This window comes from Delphinus delphis, chromosome 20 (genome assembly GCF_949987515.2).
Source record: "Delphinus delphis chromosome 20, mDelDel1.2, whole genome shotgun sequence".
NCBI classification, from domain to species: domain Eukaryota; kingdom Metazoa; phylum Chordata; class Mammalia; order Artiodactyla; family Delphinidae; genus Delphinus; species Delphinus delphis.
The window spans coordinates 9,660,654-9,682,023 of record NC_082702.1 but is presented as its reverse complement, the minus strand read 5'-3'; the positions used below and the strand labels follow the sequence as shown (position 1 = coordinate 9,682,023).

The following is a 21,370-nucleotide window of genomic DNA, read 5'->3' as shown; positions in this document are numbered from 1 at the left end:
TCCATAGCTCCACAATCTTCAACAATCTCACTCGGTCCTCCGACACCCACCAAAATTTTATTGATCACTGCAATGTCCCCAGTGTCCCAATAATCCACTAGTAACCTGAAATCTCTTCCTGATCCCATCAGCCCCCTGATAGCCAGTGCCCCTCACTTCTTCTGACACCACACTGCCCCCATCACAGATCTTCCTAGACCCACTTATTCAATTGCCTCCCAGATTTCTCACTGGAATGTCCCAGAAGCATCTCACACTCAACAAGTCCTGCAATGAAATTAACATCTTGGGCTTCCCTGGTGGCGCAGTGGTTGAGAGTCTGTCTGCCAATGCAGGGGACACGGGTTCGTGCCCCGGTCCGGGAGCAGCTGGGCCCGTGAGCCATGGCCGCTGAGCCTGCGCGTCCAGAGCCTGTGCTCCGCAGCGGGAGAGGCCACAACAGTGAGAGGCCCGCGTAACGCAAAAAAAAAAAAATTGACATCTTACTCCAAATCCTGCTCCTCTCCCGTGTCCTCATTCTAGGGCTGGCACTGACATCCCCTCCAGTCACCAGGCTGCAGAACTCAGTGTCTCCCTAGACTTCTGCTATTTCCCTTCACTCCCTGATTCCAGTCCCCAAGTCTTTTGCATTCTGTCACCTGAATTCCTCTGTTCCAGTCCATTCCTCTGTGCAGCCCTGGTCTAAACTCCTCCTCTCCTGCTTGGGCCCTCCCTGTATGAGCCTTGTCTCTGCTCTCCCAGACTCCTGTCTCACCCCTCTATCTGCCCTCAACTTGGCATCTAGAGAGGTCTTTCTAAAGCATGATAATGATCAGGACCCTGCCCTGTTCAAAGCCCATCGGTGGCCTCCCTAGGGTTCTCAGGACAAAGTTCAGCCCTGGGTAATCTGTTCCTGCCAACCTCTCTTTCCAGCCTCATTTCTCACCACTGACTCCTCACACCATGTCCCAAAAATGAGGTTTGAGAATCTACCCCAACACAACACACTCTCTCTTGCCCTTGGGTCTTTGAATGCCCTGTTCCCTCTGCTTGGAATGGCCTACCACTCTGTTTTTGACCATTTATGAGCCACCTCAGGAGCTCTGTCAGTCCTCTGGGCTCCCCTATCTGGGTTGTCATTGTCTAGGGAATGTGTCTGTCTCTCCTGTAGAGTGTGAGCCCCTGGAAAGCAGATCTGGGGCCACTGGGTCAACGCTGTGTTCCCAGCACAGGGCTGGGTTGACCCGGGGCACTTCAAGCGTTGTTTGATGGCCCGATGAATGAATAAATGAACAGATGGGAGAGACTATGCCGGGTAATGTCTGTGTTCCTAGCAAAGTGCCACTGTCCTGACTTGGAGGCCATGTCAACAAATGTGGTGAACAAATGAATGAGTGACTCGGCTGGAATGCCCTGAGGAAATTTTATTTAGAGCAGCTGCCTTCCTCTTCTACCCCTGCCCTCTAGGGGCAGGAAGCAAACCAACAATGAAAAAAAACCAAGCTAAAACTGTGTATAAGGGAAAACCTGCTATCTACCTGCTTGAGGAAGGGGGCTATGGGGCCTCAGTCATCCTGGCCCTCATCCTCCTCTTCCTCCTCTTCCTCCTCTTCCTCTTCCTCTTCCTCCGCGGCCGCCAGGGCCTGCTCCTCCTCCACCGTGGGGTCGCTCATCTCCACGATCTCCGGGCCGCTGGGGTACTCTTGCTGAACAGGGGCTGGCAGGGACGGGTTGAAATTCTCAGGACTGTACTTGTGGCCCCAGCCGATGTAGATGTTCTCAAACTTCCTGGAGGGGCAGAGAGATGCTGGGAAATCCTCCCTCAAAGACCCCAGCCTGGACTTTTGTTAAAGGTGGGACCCAGCCTAGGCATGGCATGCCTGCAAAGTTATGTGTGGTAGAGTGGAATGTGCCCACCAGGTTTCTCCGTTCATTGGTTCTTTCAGGATTCACTTAGCACTTACTAAGTGCCAGGTCTTGTCTAGAGCCGCACTGTCTAACAGCACATGTAGCTGTTGGGCACCTGAAATGTGGTGAGACTGAAGAACTGAATTTCTAATTTTATTTAATTTTCAAATTTCACTTGTGGATTCTTCTTTGACCCATTGATTATTTAGGACTCTGTGGTTTAATTTCTACATACCTGTGAATTGCCCACATTTCCTTCTTTTACTGATTTCTAATTTCATTCCAGTGTGGTAAGAGAAGAAATTTTATATGATCAATCCTTTTAAATTTATTAAGACTTGTTTTATGCCTTAGCATTTGGTCTATCCTGGAGAATGTTCTATACACACTTGAAAAGAATGTGTGTTCTACTGTTATTGGAGAGGATTTTATTTAATTTTAATTCACTTAAATTTAAACAATAAAACTGATACTTCATTTATTGGAAGACATCTAAGTATGTCTGGGACAACCTGGGTACACGAATCTACTTTTTCAACTGTAAGTGTTGTGAAATCTGAATACAGGTCAAGTATTTCTTTTTTTTTTTTTTCAGGTCAAGTATTTCTGATGAAAATTTAGTACCCGAATTGAGATGTACTGTGAGTGTAAACTTCACCCCAGATTCTGAAGATTTCGTATGAAAAAAAGAGTGTAAACTAGCTCGTTAATAATTTTTACATTATTGATTTCATGTTGTAATGAGAATGTTTAGGATATTTGGGGTTAAATACATTATTACATTTTTGTTTATATTGACCAGCACTGGTCTAGATATGGGAACCTAGCAGTGAACAAATTAGACAAGAATCCCTGCTGTGGGGCCTACATTCTAGAGAGAGGAGACTGACAATAAACAAGAGCATAATTGGTTGCATCCCAGGCCCACCAATTCACCTCTCCCCAGAATTTTAATGGGAGAAGGAAAGAGGAGTAGATGGGGGGAAAGGGAGCGGACTAAGAGGGAGAGAAGCAGAGAGTTTGCCACGGGGAGCACTTTGGATTTGACCTTATTTTCATAGCCTTGCTCTTCCCTCGAGAATCATTTTCCTCCGGGTCTTCCTCGGAGCCTTCAAATACACTGCTTCCTTGGAAGCCCCTGACCTCTGCCAGCCCCGGTTCCTGGGTCCAGGAACCAGCAGCCTCACCCAGGAGGTTGTGCTTGCTAGGAAGGCAGAGTCTTGTGCTCCAACCCAGACCCAGGCGATCAGAACCTGAGCTTTAACCAGAGCCCCTGGTGAGTCCTACCCATTCACAGTTTGGGAAGCTCTGGTCTAGAATGTCCTTCTGCCTGCTTTTCCCCTAGTTACTTCTTTTTTTCCCCCAAAGATTTCCGATCAAGGCTGCTTTTCTCAGCCTTGAATCCTTCCTTGATCCCCTCAAGACATGTCAGGTATGAGCTATCATTGGTCCCTCCACTCTCCCTAGTGGTACTTCTCTTAGTTTGTAACAGGATATTTCAGGGGGGTAAGGGGGTGAGGGAGGGTGAGGCTCGATGCACATCTAACACCTATGCTTCCTCTGCCTGCTCCCAGAGTAGGATCCGTATCTGCTTTTTCAACAAAGTACTTGGGGCCCAGCGTACAGCTGGTAAACGGTGACATTCAAGAGTCTTTTATAAGGAAGAAAAGTGGCGAGATGGATGCATGGTTGCGTGGTGGATGGGAGGGTGGATGGGTGGTTGGGTAAGTGGGGGTTGGCGGATGGGTGGGTGAGTGGAGCTCCAAGTTTGTATCCTTTGCTTTCAGAGGGATGCTGGCAAGTTAGGGTGTGGCCAGAAGAAGGGCTCTGGAAAAAGCAAGCATACCTCTTCCATGCTTCTGGAGGCGAAAAAGACATTGTCAAGAATGTGGTTAAATTATCAAGATGATGTAAACTCCCACCTTGACTGTGAAGCATAGTATCGAATACAGTGCAGGCTGTTCACTGATATGGAGAAGGAAAAGCTATGAAAAACCGTCATGCCATCTGCTGGACAGAGCCGGTAAGTGCATGCCCTATGGCTGCAGGCTACGCTCTCTAGTGGCTGAGCAGAAAAGCTGGGATGGTGCCTGGTGAGAGGCTGAGGGACTTGTCTCGAGTGTGTAGCCGAGGTGGGAGGATGTGGGAGTGACTTCCACCTGCCAATCTTTTGGGAACAGCTGGTGGGGGATCCTGGTGGGGAAGATCTGTGCCCTTAGAGAAAAGATCCTTCAGATTGGAAGAACTGTGGAGGAGGCCCAGGGAAGGAGTTAGCTTCCCCAGAGATGAGACTCTGCCCATCAAGGCCACCCCAAAGGGGACATCTGAGTCCTGTCTGGCTCCATGCCTCAAACAGCAGGAAAGCCTGGGCCAAGGGGCCAAGGTATCCACGTTTGAATACTGCACAGGCAGTGTGATCCCTGAGTTAGTCCCTTCCCCTTCCTGACCTTCCATTGTTTCATCCCAGGGGCTCACACACTTGGTATGGGATTTCTCATTTTAGCCCTAGTGGGACCCTTGGGAGCTGAGTGAGGAGGTTAGCCCCTGGGGGCTTCCTGAAGGGAGCTGTCCCAATCTCTGCCCACCCCGGTGAGTTGCCCCACCCGGCCTGGCTCTGATGACGTTGTAGCGGCGCCCTCTGCTGGGAGGCACTAGGAGAAGACCTACTTGCCACTGGCGTAAGCATAGGCCCCTGGCCAGAGATTGGAGCGCACGACAGCCACGGAGTACTGTGGACTGAGGCTGCAGGACAGGCGGGCGGTCCAGGGTGACATGTGCATGATTTCTGTGGGGGAGCAGAGAGCACCAGGTAGGTCAGAGGCTAGGCTGCAGCTCCCCCTGCCCTGCACAGCCCCCTGGAGGGAAGGTAGAGAGGAGGAAGAGAGGGAGCAAAGAGGGAGGACAAGGAAGGGCCTGTGGGGCCAACAGCATTGGTTTCAATGTAACCCGGGCTCTGACCACTCTCTCACCGTGTGGCCCTAGGAAGCCACTACTCCTGTCTGAGCCTCAGTGACCGCACCCGGGAAAGGAGGCACTTATCTCACCTCCTTTGTAGGGTGGCAGTGAGCCCTGAGGCCCCGACAGGGGAGCTACTGTGATTCTCCTTCAAGGTTGGCCATCAGTTTGGACCAGGGATCAGAGGACAGGGCACAGGCTCCAGGCTCATGGAAATCGGGGTCCACACCCAGACTCTGTTCACTCGCCCACTCTCAGCCTCTCCTTTCTTCCTTCAGATGCCTGAGATCCCCACCTCAGGAAATTCTTGTCCAGTCTTCCAAAATCCAGCTCAAGTCCTGCCTCCTCTGGGGAGGCCTCCCTAGCTATCTCTCCCCCTCCCCAAACCCATATGGGACTCGAAAGACCATATGTCACCATCTGGACCATTGCCACGTGCCAGACAAGGTTCACATGATGGACACATTCCTATAACCCCATGGGATGCCCATTTTATAGATGAGAACACAACCAAAGCTCACAGAGGTGCCCCCCGCCACCAGTCTCGCTGCCCCTCCCTTTCTCCCAGTCTCCACCAGAGCTGTGTGTGAAGTGGGGGCTGTTACCTGCATCTTCTGAGAGTGGCGTCAGCAGCGGGGGCCCGACCTCCTGCCCCGCCTCGTCTATCCCCTCATCTGCTTTCTCTTCCTCCTCCCCCAGCTCCTCCTCCTCCGTCTTCTGCAAAGGGTTCACCCAAGTGCAGCGGCCCTGGAGGTGGGGAGGAGGTCAGGTGCTACCCCCAGGGCACAAAGTCCGGCCTGTACTCTGGGAGGAGGTGAAGGACCAGGCAAGGATACTGGGGATGGGTCCTGTTCTCAGGGACCCAGAAGTGGGTAGAAGGACAAGGTTAGTCGCACAGGTAGGAGGTGAGGGGGAGAATGGGCTGAGAGCTGCAGCAGTGAGATGGGGACTCCTGCCTCTCTCAGGTTCTGTGGCCTCCATTTGTGCATCCTTTCATCCATTCATTTACTGTATATTTAAGGAGCACCTACCATATACAGGCACTGCTCTCAGTGCTAGATATGTGTCCTTGAGAAAAGAGACCACCCCCAATGTCTGCCCTTGTGGAGTTGACATTTGGCAGCCCAAATGATCTTCTGTTTGCTCATCTGTGAAATGGGGGTGTCATGGGTGCCTCTCTCATTGGATTGTTGCTGGGTTGCAGGAGGTACTGAAGAGCAATAAATGTTTGTTGAATGAATGAGTGAACCTAAGTGCAGAGCATGTAGCAGACTTCAGTTTCAGCAACTATGAAATGCAAATGACCATTGTACCCATCTCAGAAGCAGTTATTTGGATTCAATAAAACATTGTGGAGTCAATCAATGTTTATTGAATAAATGAATGAATAAAAAGTTCCTAGCACACAGCAGGTGCTGCCTTGAGTGAATAAATAAATGTATGTAAAGTTCAGACACACTAGGCATTCAATAAATGCAGGTCCACCATCTCTTAACCACAATTCTGAAATCTGAAAAGCTTTGAAAACCAAAAGTTTTTCCATAAGTCATTTGGCAGAAACCCTGACCTGAGTGATCAGAAGCTCTTCAGTTTTGCTGCAGAAATAATGATGCCTTTGAATACGGGCTGCAGCCCCAGCCCCTGCTTGAGATGTTGCGTAATACGTAGACGTAATACGTAGTATGTGCACTGTGTCACTTTTTTAGTGTGTGTCACCTTTATTTTATTTTTTTAAAGTACTTTTATTTTTCTAAGTACTATTTTTTTGGCCGCACCAGGAGTCTTGTGGGATCTCAGTTCCCCAACCAGGGATCAAACCCGGGCACCCCCCTCCGGAAGTGAAAGCACTGAGTCCTAACCACTGGACCACCGGGGGAATTCCTGTCACCTTTTTAAAATCTGAAAAATTCAGAATTCCAAGGTGCATCTGGCCCCAAAGGTTTCTGACAGGGGACTGTCAACCAGTATCTGTTGAATGAACGAAGGAATGGATGAATGAATATTACTGAGCACGAGGCCTAGCTGCCGAGCAGGTGCTTGCTGTCTTATTTTGGAGTCACACCTGGTGCTACGACCAGCGGGGAGGCTGGAGTCTGGCCCTCACCTGTGGCAGGATGTGCTGCGTATGATGCACCCAGTTGGCCATGGAGTCCACCAACTCGAGGACTGGGATGCCCTCAAAGTCGGGGTTCTCCTCGTAAGAGTCGCGCCTGGCACCGCCCTCCTCCTCCTCGTCGCCCTCCTCCTCGCTGAACTGGTAGAAGCCGAGGGGGCTGATCTGTGTGGCGGCCGAGATGCGGGCGATCTGGGCCCTCAGGTAGTTGGCCTCGTTGCCCGGGAAGGGCGGGTAGCTGATGACCGGCGCGTCCAGGAAGCCAGTGAAGAACTTCTTGATCTTGCGGGCCTGCACGATCTGGATCGGCGTGACGTGGGGCAGCCTCACCCACAGCTGGCCCGGCTCGTTGCACACGAAATACAGGTACTTGTTGGCGCCATTTCGGCTCTCTTCCTTGGGGACGACGGGCGGCGGCTTCCACGTGGGCTTGGGGATGACGTCGGCGGCCTTCTCCTCGCCCTCGTCGCCCTCGTCGCTCTCCTCCTCGGCGTGCTCCTCCATGACCTCGCCGCCCTCCATCGTCTCCTCCACCTCCTCCTCGCCCTCCCGGAATTCCACCTCAGCCACCAGGTAGTTGCGACTGAGCCCCAGGATCTTGCCCCAGAAGCGGCAGGTTTGGATGGGCTGCTGCCCCACTAGCTGCTTCAGGGCCATGAAGATGCGGAAGCTCTCGTCTGAGCTTAGGCCCACGCCGGCCTGTTCGAGGTAGAAGGCCTTCTCCATGATGTTGGGCACGGCAGTCCCAGCCTGCAGAGGGCGGGGCGGAAGGCAGAGGGAACCAGGCTGAAGCCCTGCTCCCCAGCCTGACTTTTCTAGAGTCTACAGAGTGAAACGACTCTGTAACCCAGTTGCTCATGCCACCGTTTCTGGCCACTGAGATGTAGGGATAAGTGTGCCAAGGAATGATGATGCCTAAATTGTACAGTTGATGTAAAAGATTTGGGGACAAGCATCCTGAGGTTTTTCCTAAAGGTATACACTGCATTCCCATTTTCTTACAAGCTCCATTTGTGAACAACACAGTATTAAAAGGAACAATTACTGCATCCTCTTCCTATGTCTGCCAGACTGCTTCGTTGTTCACAAATGCCTGAAGTTCCTGTCCACAGGAGGATTATATGTTCCCACCCCCACCCCACTGCATTCAGGAGTGACCATGTCACTTGTTCTGACCACTTGAAATGGCAGTGAAAGGGACACGGGTCATACCCAGGCAGGAGCTGTAAGAAGCAACGTGGGTTGTGCTCTGCCTTCTTTTTCCTGCTCTGCAACTGTGGAAGCCTGTGTTACAGTGGCACTTCCATCACCCTCCAGCTCAAGGGTCTGATAAGCCAAGCCCCCTTGCCAAGCCTGGATGGGCAGGTAGTGTGAGTGAGAAATAAACTGTGTGGTGTTAAGTCACTGAGATTGTGTGGCTGTTTGTTTGGGTTTTTTTAATGTTTATTTATTCTATTTTATTTTTTGGCTGCATTGGGTCTTCGTTGCTGCATGCGGGCTTTTCTCTGGTTGCAGCGAGTGGGGGCTACTTTTCCTTGTGGTGCCTGGGCTTCTCATTGCAGTGGCTTCTCTTGTTGCAGATCATGGGCTTCAGTAGTTGTGGCTCGCGGGCTCTACAGCGCAGGCTCAGTAGCTGTGGCACACGGGCTTAGTTGCTTTGCGGGATGTGGGATCTTCCCAGACCAGGGTTCAAACCCGTGTCCCCTGCATTGGCAGGCAGATTCTTAACAACTGCGCCACCAGGGAAGCCCAGGCTGTTTGTTATCTCAGCTTGAAACGGCACGCCCTGACTAATGCTCTATAGGAGGAGAATTGTTATTTTGAAAGGGATTCTGGCAGTTGCCCTCAATCTTTTTTTTTTCCTTTTTGTCATGCAGTCCAGCTTGTGGGATTTTAGGTCCCCGACCAGGGATTGAACCCACGCCCCGTGCAGTGGAAGTGTGAAGTCCTAACCACTGGACCACCAGGGAATTCCCTGCCCTCAATCTTAAACGCAGTGCAAAAGCTTGTCTGCCTAGGGGACTTTCCTGGTGGCACAGTGGATAAGACTCCGTGCTCCCAATGCAGGGGGCCCGGGTTTGATCCCTGGTCAGGGAACTAGATCCCACATGCATGCCACGACCAAGGGTTCACATGCCACAACTAAGGAGCCCACATGCCACAATTAAAGGAGCCGGCGAGCTGCAACTAAGGATTCCTGGAGCTGCAATTAAGAAGCCTGCCTGCCACAACTAAGACCCCATGCAACCAAATAAATAAATAAAGCTTGTCTGCCTAATTGATATTGACACCAGCAACTCGGGGACAGGGTCAAAACTTAATCCCAAGACTCACTGTGCTGCCAGCAGGGAAGATAAGGGAATGAGCATGGAAAACTCTCTTTGGGGTGTGTGCCTGGCCCATGAGCCAATGGCCATCACCCTCTTTCTGGTAATGTCTTCCACCCACTTGGCAATGGAGTGGCCTCACCAACCGTGATTAAGTGATATCACCCAGCCTTCTGGCCACTGGTGATTGGAGCAAGTGAGGACTAATGCTCCAAAGTGGCAGATCAGGCTCTCCTTCTCTACCTCTGCAATTTGTAACTGGGTGGAGAGAAAGTACATCTGGAGTCTCCCTGCCTAGAAATTACTTCTTTGGGATGGCTGGGTTTAAACCTGGGTTGGTCTGCCTCCAGAGGTCATATTCTTAGTCCCTACTCCTTAATTCCTCTATTAACTATGGTCAGAATCTTCCTTCCTCTTTCTTTCTCCCAGTTTCCAGGAAGATCCTATCTATGATCTGGGAGAAAAGATTTCCTAGTGGCAAGTAGATGAATTAAAAAAAAAAAATTCAGGAACTGTGGGGCAGCTGTATGCTGCCGTGTGAGGAGGTAGGGGAGAGAGAGGAGCAGAGGTGAGATATGGGCACTGAGATCCCTGAATACCAGCTTGGCCTGGGGCCCAGCTACATTCCTGCCCTTGGGTTTGACGGCACACAGCACCGTCCTCAACCCCCTTCTCCACTGCTTGCCTTCTCCAGTCACTTTCCCAGAGCCCCTTGCAGTCAAGGGATAGTTATGTGACCCAATCTGGCCAATAAGATGCAAGCAGAGGTTTTCTGAGGTGCTCCTGGGAAACTTTTGCTCTCCTGATTGATTGAGGTATGTATGTATGTATTTATTTATTTGGAGGGCCACACTGCATGGCTTGCGGGATCTTAGTTCCCCAAGCAGGGATTGAACCTGTACCTTCAGCAGTGAAAGGGTAGAGTCCTGACCACTGGACCGCCAGGGAATTCCCTTGCTCCCCTTGTTTAAAAAAATAAAGGGGGAGGGAATTCCCTGGTAGTCCAGTGGTTAGGACTCAGCGCTTCCACTACTGTGGCCTGGGTTCAATCCCTGATTGGGGAACTAATATCCCACAATCCCGCAAGCCACATGGCTCAGCCAAAAAAAAGAAAGAAAGAAAGGAAGGAAGGAAGGAAGGAAGGAAGGAAGGAAGGAAGGGAGAGAATTTATTTTTCTTATGTTTTGGTCATGCCGCACGGCATGTGGGATCTTAGTTCCCTGACCAGGGATCTAACCTGAGCCCCTTGCAGTGGAAATGGAGTCTTAACCACTGAACTGCCAGGGAATTCCCCAGAAATAGGATTTCTAAGCAGGCTTCTATGATGCTGAAAACGGCTTTCTTGGTTTGGGTGGAGTGGAGGGGAGGGATGAGGGAAGAAAACCCTCAGTGCCCCTTCACTGCGGAGCCAACTTACCAGCTCTAGACGGCTTGCACCTATTAGGTGTGAGAAAAACTATCTTGTCTAAGCCACTTGTCTTCATTTCTGCGACAACTATTTCCTGTCTTAAAGTGATCTGTGTTGCCAAACAAGTACAAGAATAACACTAAAGTTAGTTTAAAACTATAAATGCTTCCCTGGTGGCGCAGTGGTTGAGAATCTGCCTGCCGATGCAGGGGACACGGGTTCATGCCCCGGCCCGGGAGGATCCCACGTGCCGCGGAGCGGCTGGGCCCGTGAGCCATGGCCGCTGAGCCTGCGCGTCTGGAGCCTGTGCTCCGCAACGGGAGAGGCCACAACAGTGAGAGGCCCACGTACCGCAAAAAAAACAAAACAAAACAAAACTATAAATGTGAGGATAGTCAGGAACTTTTCAAAACAGAGGTGCTGTGATGGGGAGTCTTATGCTACCAAACAGCCAAACCTGCTATGCAGCGGTTGTACACAACAAGCAGGAGAGTCCCAGAGCAGAAAGCCATCTACAGAGCAAGGCACAAAATAGAGACTCCAGAAACAGACTGGAGTCCGTGCCGGTGTAAATAAATGGTAGAGGTGGCATTTTCAAAGCAGGAGAAAGGATGGATTTTTCCATAAATGCTGTTGGGGATCATGGAAGAAACAGAAATTCTTTGCATTTGGAAGAAACAGAAAATGAGAGAAATGAGAGCCCTTCCTCCCCTCAGACAGAAAAACAAATACAAAATGCTGAATCATGGATTTGAGTCTCTTCCTAGAAACATGCACAGGCCACAAACGCCCACAATTTTGCCCTTCTACAGACCTCCTCATATTAAAAACTCCAGCTCAAAAAAAAAACCCCCCAAAACCCCGAAACCAAAACCAAAACCAAAACCAAAAAACCTCCAGCTCCAAGTTCTAAGGGGATGGGACCTCTAGGGACCCAGCGTTCGAAGAGGGCGGAGCCTCTCTCAGGATTGAATTTTAAGGGGGCGGAGCCTCACGGGCTGTGGAATTCTAAGCAAGTGGAGCCTCTAGAGGCACAGCGTTCTAAGGAGGCGGGGCCGACAGGGACTTGCGTTAGATAGGGGTGCGACCTGGAGGTGTGGGAGAGGAAGGGTGCAGTTCTAAGGGGGTGCGGCCTCCCAAGGAGAGACTGCTGATCTGAAATTTAAAACCATATTCTCAGGTAAGACTGTTCCTCATGTCTAAGACTTGGATTCCGACCTGCGCTCTGCTCACCCAAGGAAGGGCTCATTCCTTGGTCAGATTGTCGTTTCCAGTTCTCTCACTATCCCACCCCACTGTCGCCAGAATCCTAGAATTTCAGAAGCATAAAACGTGAGCACAGACCAACAACATCAGCAGAGATGGCAGAGGTGATAGCCCGGGCTTTGGAGGACATAGTCCTGCCTTCCTAGTCCTGTCTTTTCTAGTTTCGAGTCCTCTAAGTCCTTCCTCCACTTGCCTTACAAGGTTGTTTCAGGGAGGAAACGAGCCCATGCTCCTAAAGCTCTTAGCCGGGGTTGGCGGCGGGGGGGGGAGGCTAGGAGGTGTCAGAATTACGATAAACAGAGTTCTCAACAAATGTTTCTTAAACGAGTGAAAGAACATTTCAGCCAAATTTTAAGCCGTCGTCCAATGCTGGAAACAGAATCGTGGAATTAAATATTCTGAGGATAGTAGAATGTTCATCAGTCATGGGTGGAAGAGTTCTCAGCGGGTCTCAACTTGCAAAAGAGGAAACTGAGTCCCGGGGATAGGAGGCAAATTCGGTGTTGAGAGACTCCAGGAGTCAGTGGGTTTCACAGAAAACGTCCACAGAGCAGTTATTTGCAGAAAGGAGTAAGGGATGGTAGGAGAAATCAGCCTCCACCTCCATGTGGCGCTGGAGTCAGCTTTCTACAAAGCAGAGCTGTCCAACCTTTCCTCTGCTTCAAACCCTCCCATGGCGCCCCAGTGGTCTCAGGAGAAAGCCCAAGCCCCTTAGCCTGGCGTTCAAGGACCTCTGTGACCTGGTCCCCAACCCACACTCTGGACTGAAATCGCGTGTGTTTCTGGGTGGTGCTGTGCGCTCCCTCCCCTCCAGGCATTAGCAGGAGCTGTGCCTAAACCCGGGCCACCACCGCTCTTCCCCACCGGTTCACTCACTGCCTCCTCCTCCATCTCCTGTTCGGCCTCGCTGCCGCCGCTCCGGCTGAACAGCACCTTCTGCCTCTCGGCCATCTCATAGGTGGTCTGCAACTCCGGGTCGTCCCGAAGCATGTCCAACTTGGGGTGGAACCACTCCCACTGAGTGGTGCGGTTCAGCGACTCCAGGAGGAACAAGGGGTCCTCGGGCCGCTGGTTCAGGATCTTGGTCAGTAGGTTCACCAGGTGCTCATACCTGCCTCCGGGAGAGGGGAATGGGAGGTGGGGGACTCAGCTTACTGAGCTTGCTGCTGTGTTTCTGGCCCTGTGCCTGGCTCTGGGGACACAGGGAAGAGAAAAGGTCCCTGCCCTGGTGGAGCTGATGGTCTGGTGATGGAGACATATTAACCGAATGTGCAAAATATATAGTGTGTTGGGGGTGGTAATTTATACGGAGACAAATAAAGCAGGGAATGGGGACTGGGAATGCCAGGGATAGGAGATGGTTTACAATTTTAAATAGGGAGGCCAGGGAGGGGGCATACCATGCGAATATTGGAAGGAAGAGTATTTCAGTCAGAGGGAACAGCATGTGCATAGGCCCTGAGACATTTTATGAGTCTAACATAATCTTGATACCAAAACACAAGGAAACTAGGAGAAAGGAAATTCCATGTCATTCTCATTTAGAAATATAGATGCTGAAATCCTAAGCAAAATATTAGCAAGTGACATCCAGCATTCTCAAAAGGATGACACACCATGATTAAATTTGGTTAAGAACAGGGATGCAAGACTGAACTGATATTAGAAAAACAGGAAAAAATAATTCAGCATATTAACATGTTAAAGGAGATATGTAAGATCACCTCAATAGATGCAGAGAAACTGATAACATTCAACAGCCATTCATAATTTTTAAAAACCTAGCAAACTAGGAATAGAATGTAATATTTTATAATCTTATAAAGGGGAGCCACAAGTAACCTGCAGCACACACCAAACGTAATGGTAAAAGACTGAATATTTCTCCTATGAGATTGGAAATGAAGATGCCTTCTTTCACCACGTCTATATAATACTGCACTGCAGGTCCCAGCCAATGCAATCCGACATGAAAAAGGTAAAAGAATTAGAAAGGAAGAAGCAAAACTGTCATGGTTTGCAGATGATATGGTTGAGAATGGAGTGCAAAGGCCTTGAGCTGAGGGTGTGCCTGGCATGTTGGAGGAACACTGAGGAGGTCTGGAGTAGAGTGAGGAAGAGGGGTTGTGGCAGGAAAGGAGGCCGGAGTGATAACAGTGTCATCATGGCTCCCAATCACCTGAGTCAGGCCCTGTGCTGGGCACTTGAGAGCAACGTTGAATTCTCACCACAATCGTACATCTGGGGAACAATTACGATCTCCACTCTCCAGATGAGGAAACTGAGACTTAGAAAAGTTGAGGTCATGAGGTCACACAGTGGTAACACAGCCAGGATTTAAAACCAGGTTGGCCTGATTTCAAAACATGTATGTCTAGCCCTCTTCAGTGTGCAAACCCTTTGGCAGCAGTCCTGGGTGTGGTGGAGGGCCATCATTGAATTGGGAAGGGTAAAGGGGAGTGAGACTTTGGCCAGGGCTTTACAATAAGGGACCTTGAAGCTCCTGAGGGCTGGGTACTATTGCGGAAGAGCTGGAGGTTAATTTTGACTAGATTCTAGGATCTGAGGTAGGAGCTGACTAAAGATGAAGTTTGGAGAGGGAGAAGGGGCTGAATCATATTGGGCCTTGAAGGCTGTTATGAGGAGCCTGAACCTTCTCCTGAGGGCACTGGTGAGCCACAGCAGGCTCGGCGCATAGGAGGAATGGGAGTCAGCTTTGTGCTTTAGCAAGACCTGTTACTTCAAACTCTTCTCTCACTTCCTCTCTTCCTCCCCTGGTTCCAGTCACACCAGCCTCCTTGCTGTTCCTCAAACACGGCAAGCTTCAAAGCCTTGAAGCTCACTGTGTTCTGTATCTGGATGACTCTCCCTTCAATTACCTGCAAGATGCTCTCCCTTACCTCCTTCAGGTCCCTGATCAAGTGTCACTTCCTCAGAGAGGCCTTCCCGTACCTCACACTATTTAATATCCCCTCCTTATCCCCCTTACTCTCCTTATTGCTCACCTTAGCTCTTATCATCACCTTATACCTTACTATATTTATTGTCTGCTCTCCCACTAGAGTGTCAGCTTCATGAGGATGTGATAGGGGGCTGAGAGGTGTATTATGACTGCAGCTAAGTGGCCTTGGCAAGTGCCTTCCTCAGGCAGGTAATTTTAGTGGATAAAAGGGCCTCAGGAGCCAAATCACTTGTGTTGAAATCCTGGCTCTGCCACATCTTAGCTGTGTTACTTTGGATATGGGACCTAATTCCTCTGTGTCTGTTTCCTCTCCTGTAAAATAGGAACAAAAGATGTACTAATCTCAGCCATGAGACCAGATGTTTCTGTGTGAAGCACTGGCACAGGGTCTGGTAAGTAAATGCTAGCTACTGTTAGTATTTATTCCCCGACTCCTAGGCTGAGTTAGAGGCCCCCAGAGTGGTCGCTGGTTCTCAATGAGGAGCAATCTCGTCTGAGACCCCAGGCCTGAGGCAGGGCCTTGCCTGGGGCTTCTCCCTGCCTGGGCCCCTCCCTCTACCCACTCCGGGGGGCCCCTTTCTCACAGGCTGAGGTCGCAATTGACGCTGGTCTGCAGCAGGTAGGCCTTGGCGTTCTGCACGGCCAGCTCTCGAGGTTCTGGCTCAGTCACCTCCATATTGAAGGGCATGAAGCCCGGCTCAGAGGGCGAGAACTGGAGCGCAGGGTCATCCCGTAGGTAGGGCCCATGCTGGGTGTCCTGGCTGAACTGCAGGTCTTCTCTCTGGTACCTGGTGTACTGGCCCAAGAGGTCAGCCTGGGGCTCCTGGTAGGCAGACTCCAGTTGCTGTAATAGGTTGCCTTCGCCCTGCTGTAGCTGCTGCAGCATTAGGCTGGCGTTGTGACTGGCCTGGAGCCTGCCTTCACTCAAGTAAGTTTGGGGCTGTACCTCTGAGGGAAAGCCCGTATTCAGGGAAGGGTATTCAATGCCCCCCCGCTGGGCTTCCTCGGCCTGAAAAATAAAGTTCTCATTTGGGGTCACACTGGCCTCTTGTGACCAGCCCCGGCTGATCTGGTTCGACACCATCTCCTGACTGCCGCGCAGGATCTGAGCGTCAAGCGGTATCTGCTGCACCTCTTCAGGGACTGTGAGCTGGGGCCTAGAGTGTTCCCGACTGCGCCGCCGCTCGGAGACCTGGAAATTCCTAAGGCTGGAGGTCGGCTGAGGAGGGGGCTCAGGGTCAGGTGGTAGGTCTCCCATAGTTCAAAGGGATCGCAGACTTCTAGGAGGAAGGCTTGCAGATAGGCAGGCCAGACCAGTCGCCCGGCTTGTGTGTGTTCGGCAGCCGCTAGGCCAGCGGTGCCGGTTTCTAAGGAGGGAGGGGGCGGCTCGTTACTAGGGGAGGGCGCGCGGAGACGCTGGGGCCAAGAAGCTGGTTTCCGCGCAGGCGCAACAGCACGCCAGAAGGGCTTCCAGTTTTCCAGGGAGCTCCAGGGCACGCCCACTAGCTTCTGCAGTTCCACAGCTGACACGGAGGCAAAGAAGAGACTGCACCCTTGCCCCAGACCAGCGATCTTTTTAATTTTTAAAGGCAAAGCACCGCCGGTCAAGCCCCTCCCAGGCCTCCCTGAGCTCCCAGTCCCACTCCCCTTCCCCACCAAGCCCCGTCAGCTGTTCCCCTTGGTCTCGGGTTCCCCGGCTTCCTCAGCAGTGGGGCTGGGAGTCTTCACGGTGTCTTCTCCGGCAAGGGTGAGGGTCTGGGGGCTCCGCTCTTCCTTTGAAATCAATCCGCCCGCTGCAGCTTCCTGGTGACAGGAAAATGGGGAGCGGTCAAAGCGTGGTCCCACCTCCAATATTTCTTCAGGCCGTACCCTTTCTGCCCCCTCCCCGCCTTGGGCACTCGGCGCACACACTTAACCCCAGGGCCCTGATCTTTCTCGTCCTCTGTTGCTCTGAGGTGGTCATCCCTACCTTAGGTAGGGGTCCCTCAAGACTAGAGTCCAGCAGCGCAGCTTCAGTCAGCCCCGAGTCATCATCCATGCTGATGAAGATGGCCGGGGTCTCACACTCAGGCCCCTCCTCCCGGAAATCAATGGCTTCCTCCGGCTGGGGAGGGCCTGGCCGGGCCGAGGAAGAGGACAACGACGAGGAGGACGAGGAGGGGGCTCCCACTCCCCCAGGCTTCAGCTTCTGTTCCTCCTCCAGCTGCCGCTTTAAGGCCTTCTCCTGGGCCAGCCGCAGGCCGATGAGGTCTTGAGGGGGGCGGGGGGCCGGGGGCGGTGCCAGGGCCAGGGGCTCTAAGTCATCCTGGGGGTGGGGAGGGATACACAAAAGCTCAGGGACAGGTGAGACATAGGACCTAGGCTGCTCTCAAGAGGTTGGTGGGAAAGAAGACAGAAACCGTCCTAAGGCAGACAGCAGACTGGGTATAGGGAGTAAGGGGCAGCTGTCTCCCCATCCCCAGTTCCTTTCAGTAGAAGCCTCGGCAGAGATATGGCTGGAGTGGGTAGGAGGGGACGGGGCCTTTCTGGCCTGGGGAGGGGGCTGCAGGCCCTCACCTCTTCCAGGGGCCCGGCAGGTGCTTCCTTAGTCTCTGGCTCTTGCTTGCCGCTGGCCTCCAGGATGGTCATGATGGAGTTGGGGATGTGTGCTTGCTAGGGGAAGAGCAGGATGGAGGCGCTGCGGACAGCTCTGACCCAGAGACGCCCCACCTCACCCAGATCCTTGGTGTCCTTGACCCTCCAGAGGCCCAGACCTTCATGGCAGTGCAGGGCTCCCCTCTGCCCATCCCACCCAGTCCCCCAGGGCTGGACCCATGGGGCCACCCACCCCACACCCTGGGGTACCTGGTGGGGGGTGAAGGAACGGACGTGGGCCAGCAGGGGCTCCCGGAGCTCCGGGCACTTGTCAAAGACGGCACCCAGCTGCTGGGGTGGGAGCTGCAGGATGACCTGGAAGCTCTGGGGCTTGGTGCGTTGACAGCACTTGATGAAGCCCTCCCACACCTTGGGATACTTCCACACCTGGGCCAGGCAGGGAGGAAGCAGTCATCAAGGGGCCTGCAGGCAGCCAGCCACTCGAGAAACCGGCAGAAAGACCTTGCCAAGATGGCAACGCCTCATTTCTTTCACAGCAGCCTCTAGAGGGTGACGTTAGCCCTGCAAAACCTACGAGGCCCAGATGCAGGGACTTGTCCAGGGTCACACAGGTACGGTACCAAGGGGCAGAACCAACATCTGAACCCAGGTCTGTCTGAATCTGCACTTAACCTCTAAACCAGATATTGCAAAGTAGCAACCTGTGGCCTAAATTCAGTCTGAAGGCTTGTGCATGGGGTTTGTTTTTTGTTTCATCATGGTATTTCTAAAAACAATTTCTAGCTTCTCCTGAAAAATGGAACCATCTTTCAGCTCTAGTATGCATCCTGGCTGGGTGCACAATGGTGGGGGGCAAGTGGCGGCCATACCTCTCCTGGATGTGCACCCCCTGAAGCCTTCTGCTTGCTTCTACCACCCAACAGCCCTCACTCATCACATTGCCACCCTATACCTGTCTGACTCAGTGACCCCTAAAAGGTTGTATTGTCTCAGCAGAGGGCAGGACAAAGGAGCTGGCTGTCTTGGTAGAGCTTATTCTCTGCATCACGGCTCCCTTGAGGTAGGGGCCAAGCAGGCTGGAAAAGCCCGGGGTTTTGCCTCAAGTCTTTCTGTAGTGTGTCCTGCTGCAGTCCCCTGCTTGGGAGACCGGGGTAGTCAGGGGTGGGTTACCTGCTTCATGATGAGGCGGGAAAGGATGTTCATGACGAAGCCCCCCAGGCGGGGGTACATGGTCAGGGACTGGATGACGGTCCTCATGAGCAGCATGGGCAGGGGACTCTGCTCCATCAGCTGCTGCATCACCACGGCCAGCACCTCCGATGTGTACACGTTCCGCTCCGCAAAGCACAGGTTGGTGGCTGCGAGGAGGCGGAGAGTGGGCCTGTCCCCTTTGCCCAGCTGCCCCCTGGGAAGTGGAAGCCCCACCCCTTAGAGAACCTCAGCCCCATTATCTGCCCGTGTGAGGGGAGACCCAGCCCTGACTTCCTGAAGCTCCAGGCAAGACAGAAGACTTCCCCCACCCAGCAGAAGGTCTCCTTCTAAGGGGACACTGTGGCCTGGTCCTTGGAAAGCCTGGGAGCTGGGTCTAAGGGAAAAGACACGTCCATCTCCTAGAAGCCCCACTGGGCAGAGTGGGAAGACTTTGGCCCTCTCTGTTTGGGGACAACCCCCAGAAAGGGTGAGGTGAGAAAGATATATTGCCAACCCCTGGGGGCCTATTCTGGCTTGACTGGTGTGGCATGGCACCTCCACCCCTACTGGAGAGGGAAACAGCTTTAACTTCCATAAGTAATCCCATAGGAGACAGAAGAGATGGTCTCCACCAGCAGGCTGGTCAAGAGGTTGCCCACTCTCAACCCAGTGCATAAGGGCTTGCGCTGGTGCTCAGGTGTTACCAGGTGTAGGATTATGTGGAAGGCACGGTCCAGAGTAATGAGAGAGGGGCAAGAGGAGGATGTCTGGGCATACGATGAGCTCCCCAGCTCAGCACCCAGTGCCAGGAAGGGCCCAAGGAGTGCTGGTACAACACAAGCATCCACGAAGGCAGGCAGACCAGGGAAGGCCCAGGGGTCTGTTCCCTCAGGAGTGGGTTGTGGTACCCCAAAATCAGTGGTGCTCGGATCCATTGTGTTAATGGGGAGACTCCGGGAACTGCCTCTGAACCCCTTCTTCCCCAAACACCACTTGCCATGTGAGTCTGTCAACCAGGAAGTTTTTATTGAGCTAGAAGAGACCCCCCAAGCCTTGAGAAGCTAATGGAGAACAGGGGTGGGTGCCTATAAATAATGGGGGGTGTGGGGCTCCTATAAGGAAAAGGGGGAGGATGGAGGCATTACAGGTAGACAGGCAGGGAGGAGGCTGGAGGCAGGGTAGTGAGGATATCTAGGCTGAAGGAGCAGAAACGAGAGAAGGTGAACAAAGTGCAAGAGGACCTGTCAGAAACCGAGGCTGTTCCTCCTCCCTTCTAGGTAGCTGCTGGCTTCTGCCTGCTCGGCCTAAAAGCCTCCAAAATCAACCCTCTTCCCTCTCCTCCCCCTCAGCTCCACCCCAGCCTCCTCCTGGGCCTCCCACCCACCCTCTAATCCACCCTCCATACAGCAGCCTGAGGGGTCTTTCAAAAGCTCAACCTGGGGCTTTCCTGGTGGTGCAGTGGTTGAGAGTCCGCCTGCCGATGCAGGGGACACGGGTGCGTGCCCTGGTCCGGGAGGATCCCATATGCCGCGGAGCGGCTGGGCCTGTGAGCCATGGCCGCTGAGCCATCGCGTACCGCCACAACAGTGAGAGGCCCGCGTACCGCAAAAAAAAAAAACTCAACCTGACCCTGTACCTCCCACAGGCCCTTAAGTGAGCAAGTCCACACTTGAACTGTGGCCTATGAGACCCTGTGTGGGCAGGGCCTACACGGTTATAGCCTGACCTCATCTCTTGACCAAGTCCCCTCCCCCAAACCGCCAGATCCAGCCAGGGTGCGCTCTGCAGTTCCAGAACCAGGCCATGCTAGCATCTCTCCTGGCCTCTGCAAACGTTCTTCCTGTCTCTGGGATCATCTTCTCTCCTGTTACCTCACCCCTATTCATCCTTCTGTGGTCTCAGCTCAGGTGTCCCCTCCTCCAGGAAGCCCTCCCTAACGTCCCATACAAGGGAGAGTCAGTGGCTGCGCTGGGCCCCCTGTCCCAGTCCTGTTCATTTTACACTGTTACTCTGGGGATGGCCTGTGAGCCCCAGCAGGGCAAGGCCAGGACTGTCCCCATCCCTGTTGTATCCTCAGCACTGCCCAGCAAAGGACTGAGCAGAGGTGCTCAGTGAGTTTTCTTAATCACTGAACCACTCCACTGGACAGGTCCAGTTGTAGAAAAACTCACCAGAGAAAAAGGGTGGTTTAAGGGGAGAGTGAATGCCAGGAATGACTGCTTATACTGCTAGGCACTGGGGATTCCACTGGGGCTCAAAACAGGACTAGACTTTGTATCTGGACTTTGTATCTAGAGCTTACAGTCAAGTAGGGTTACTAGTGCAACTGAGAAAAGCACTGGTGCCTGAGCAGAGAAGCGTGCTCTGGGAACTGACTGGACTGCATGCTGGCGATGAACAGCCGGTAGGGTGACCAGTTGAAGGGTTGCCAAGAGCTCACCAATATAGAGGCTCTGTGTGGGCCTGCGTTTGTAGGAAGAAACACGTGGGGTTCTAAAGGCCAGGACTTGCTGACATCTCCAGGGCCTGGTCACTGGCTTCATGTGTGACCTGTGCTAAAGCCCTTTTTCTCCCTGGGCCTTGGTTCCCATGTATAAGATCAGGAACTAATCTGGGTCCATGAATGGGCTTTAGTGAGGTGGCAGGGGTGGGTGGGGCCTACACGG

General features: G+C 52.6%; 2 protein-coding genes across 2 annotated transcripts in view; both read right to left on the bottom strand.

Moving 5' to 3' along the window:
- Positions 1–1,544: 1,544 nt before the first annotated feature.
- Positions 1,545–16,221, bottom strand: RSPH6A (radial spoke head 6 homolog A). Its single transcript, XM_059998935.1, has 6 exons — positions 15,503–16,221; positions 12,833–13,067; positions 6,947–7,705; positions 5,448–5,589; positions 4,555–4,672; positions 1,545–1,767 (listed from the first exon to the last, which is right to left on the bottom strand). The coding sequence occupies exons 1-6, from the start codon at positions 16,174–16,176 to the stop codon at positions 1,545–1,547; spliced, it is 2,151 nt and encodes a 716-aa protein (XP_059854918.1). The 5' UTR covers positions 16,177–16,221.
- Positions 16,222–16,482: 261 nt separating this feature from the next.
- The window catches only part of SYMPK (symplekin scaffold protein), a 35,820-nt gene continuing 30,932 nt past the window's right edge, over positions 16,483–21,370 (bottom strand). The window contains exons 23-27 of the mRNA XM_060000691.1: positions 18,684–18,871; positions 17,763–17,939; positions 17,475–17,570; positions 16,888–17,223; positions 16,483–16,721 (exon numbers count right to left, since the gene is read on the bottom strand). Coding sequence (XP_059856674.1) covers positions 16,584–16,721; positions 16,888–17,223; positions 17,475–17,570; positions 17,763–17,939; positions 18,684–18,871 — 935 coding nt within the window. The 3' untranslated portion in view covers positions 16,483–16,583. The remainder of the gene's footprint in view (positions 16,722–16,887; positions 17,224–17,474; positions 17,571–17,762; positions 17,940–18,683; positions 18,872–21,370) is intronic.

What these genes read in the sequence shown, in the direction of transcription:
- RSPH6A (XM_059998935.1), bottom strand. Translation starts at nt 16,176, where the DNA reads ATGGGAGACCTACCACCTGACCCTGAGCCCCCTCCTCAGCCGACCTCC. An exon ending in CGCAGCACATCCTGCCACAG is followed by an intron (nt 5,590 to 6,946) that starts GTGAGGGCCAGA and finishes CCCCACCTCCAG; the next exon opens with GGCCGCTGCACTTGGGTGAA. An exon ending in GCCACTCTCAGAAGATGCAG is followed by an intron (nt 4,673 to 5,447) that starts GTAACAGCCCCC and finishes GCTCCCCCACAG; the next exon opens with AAATCATGCACATGTCACCC.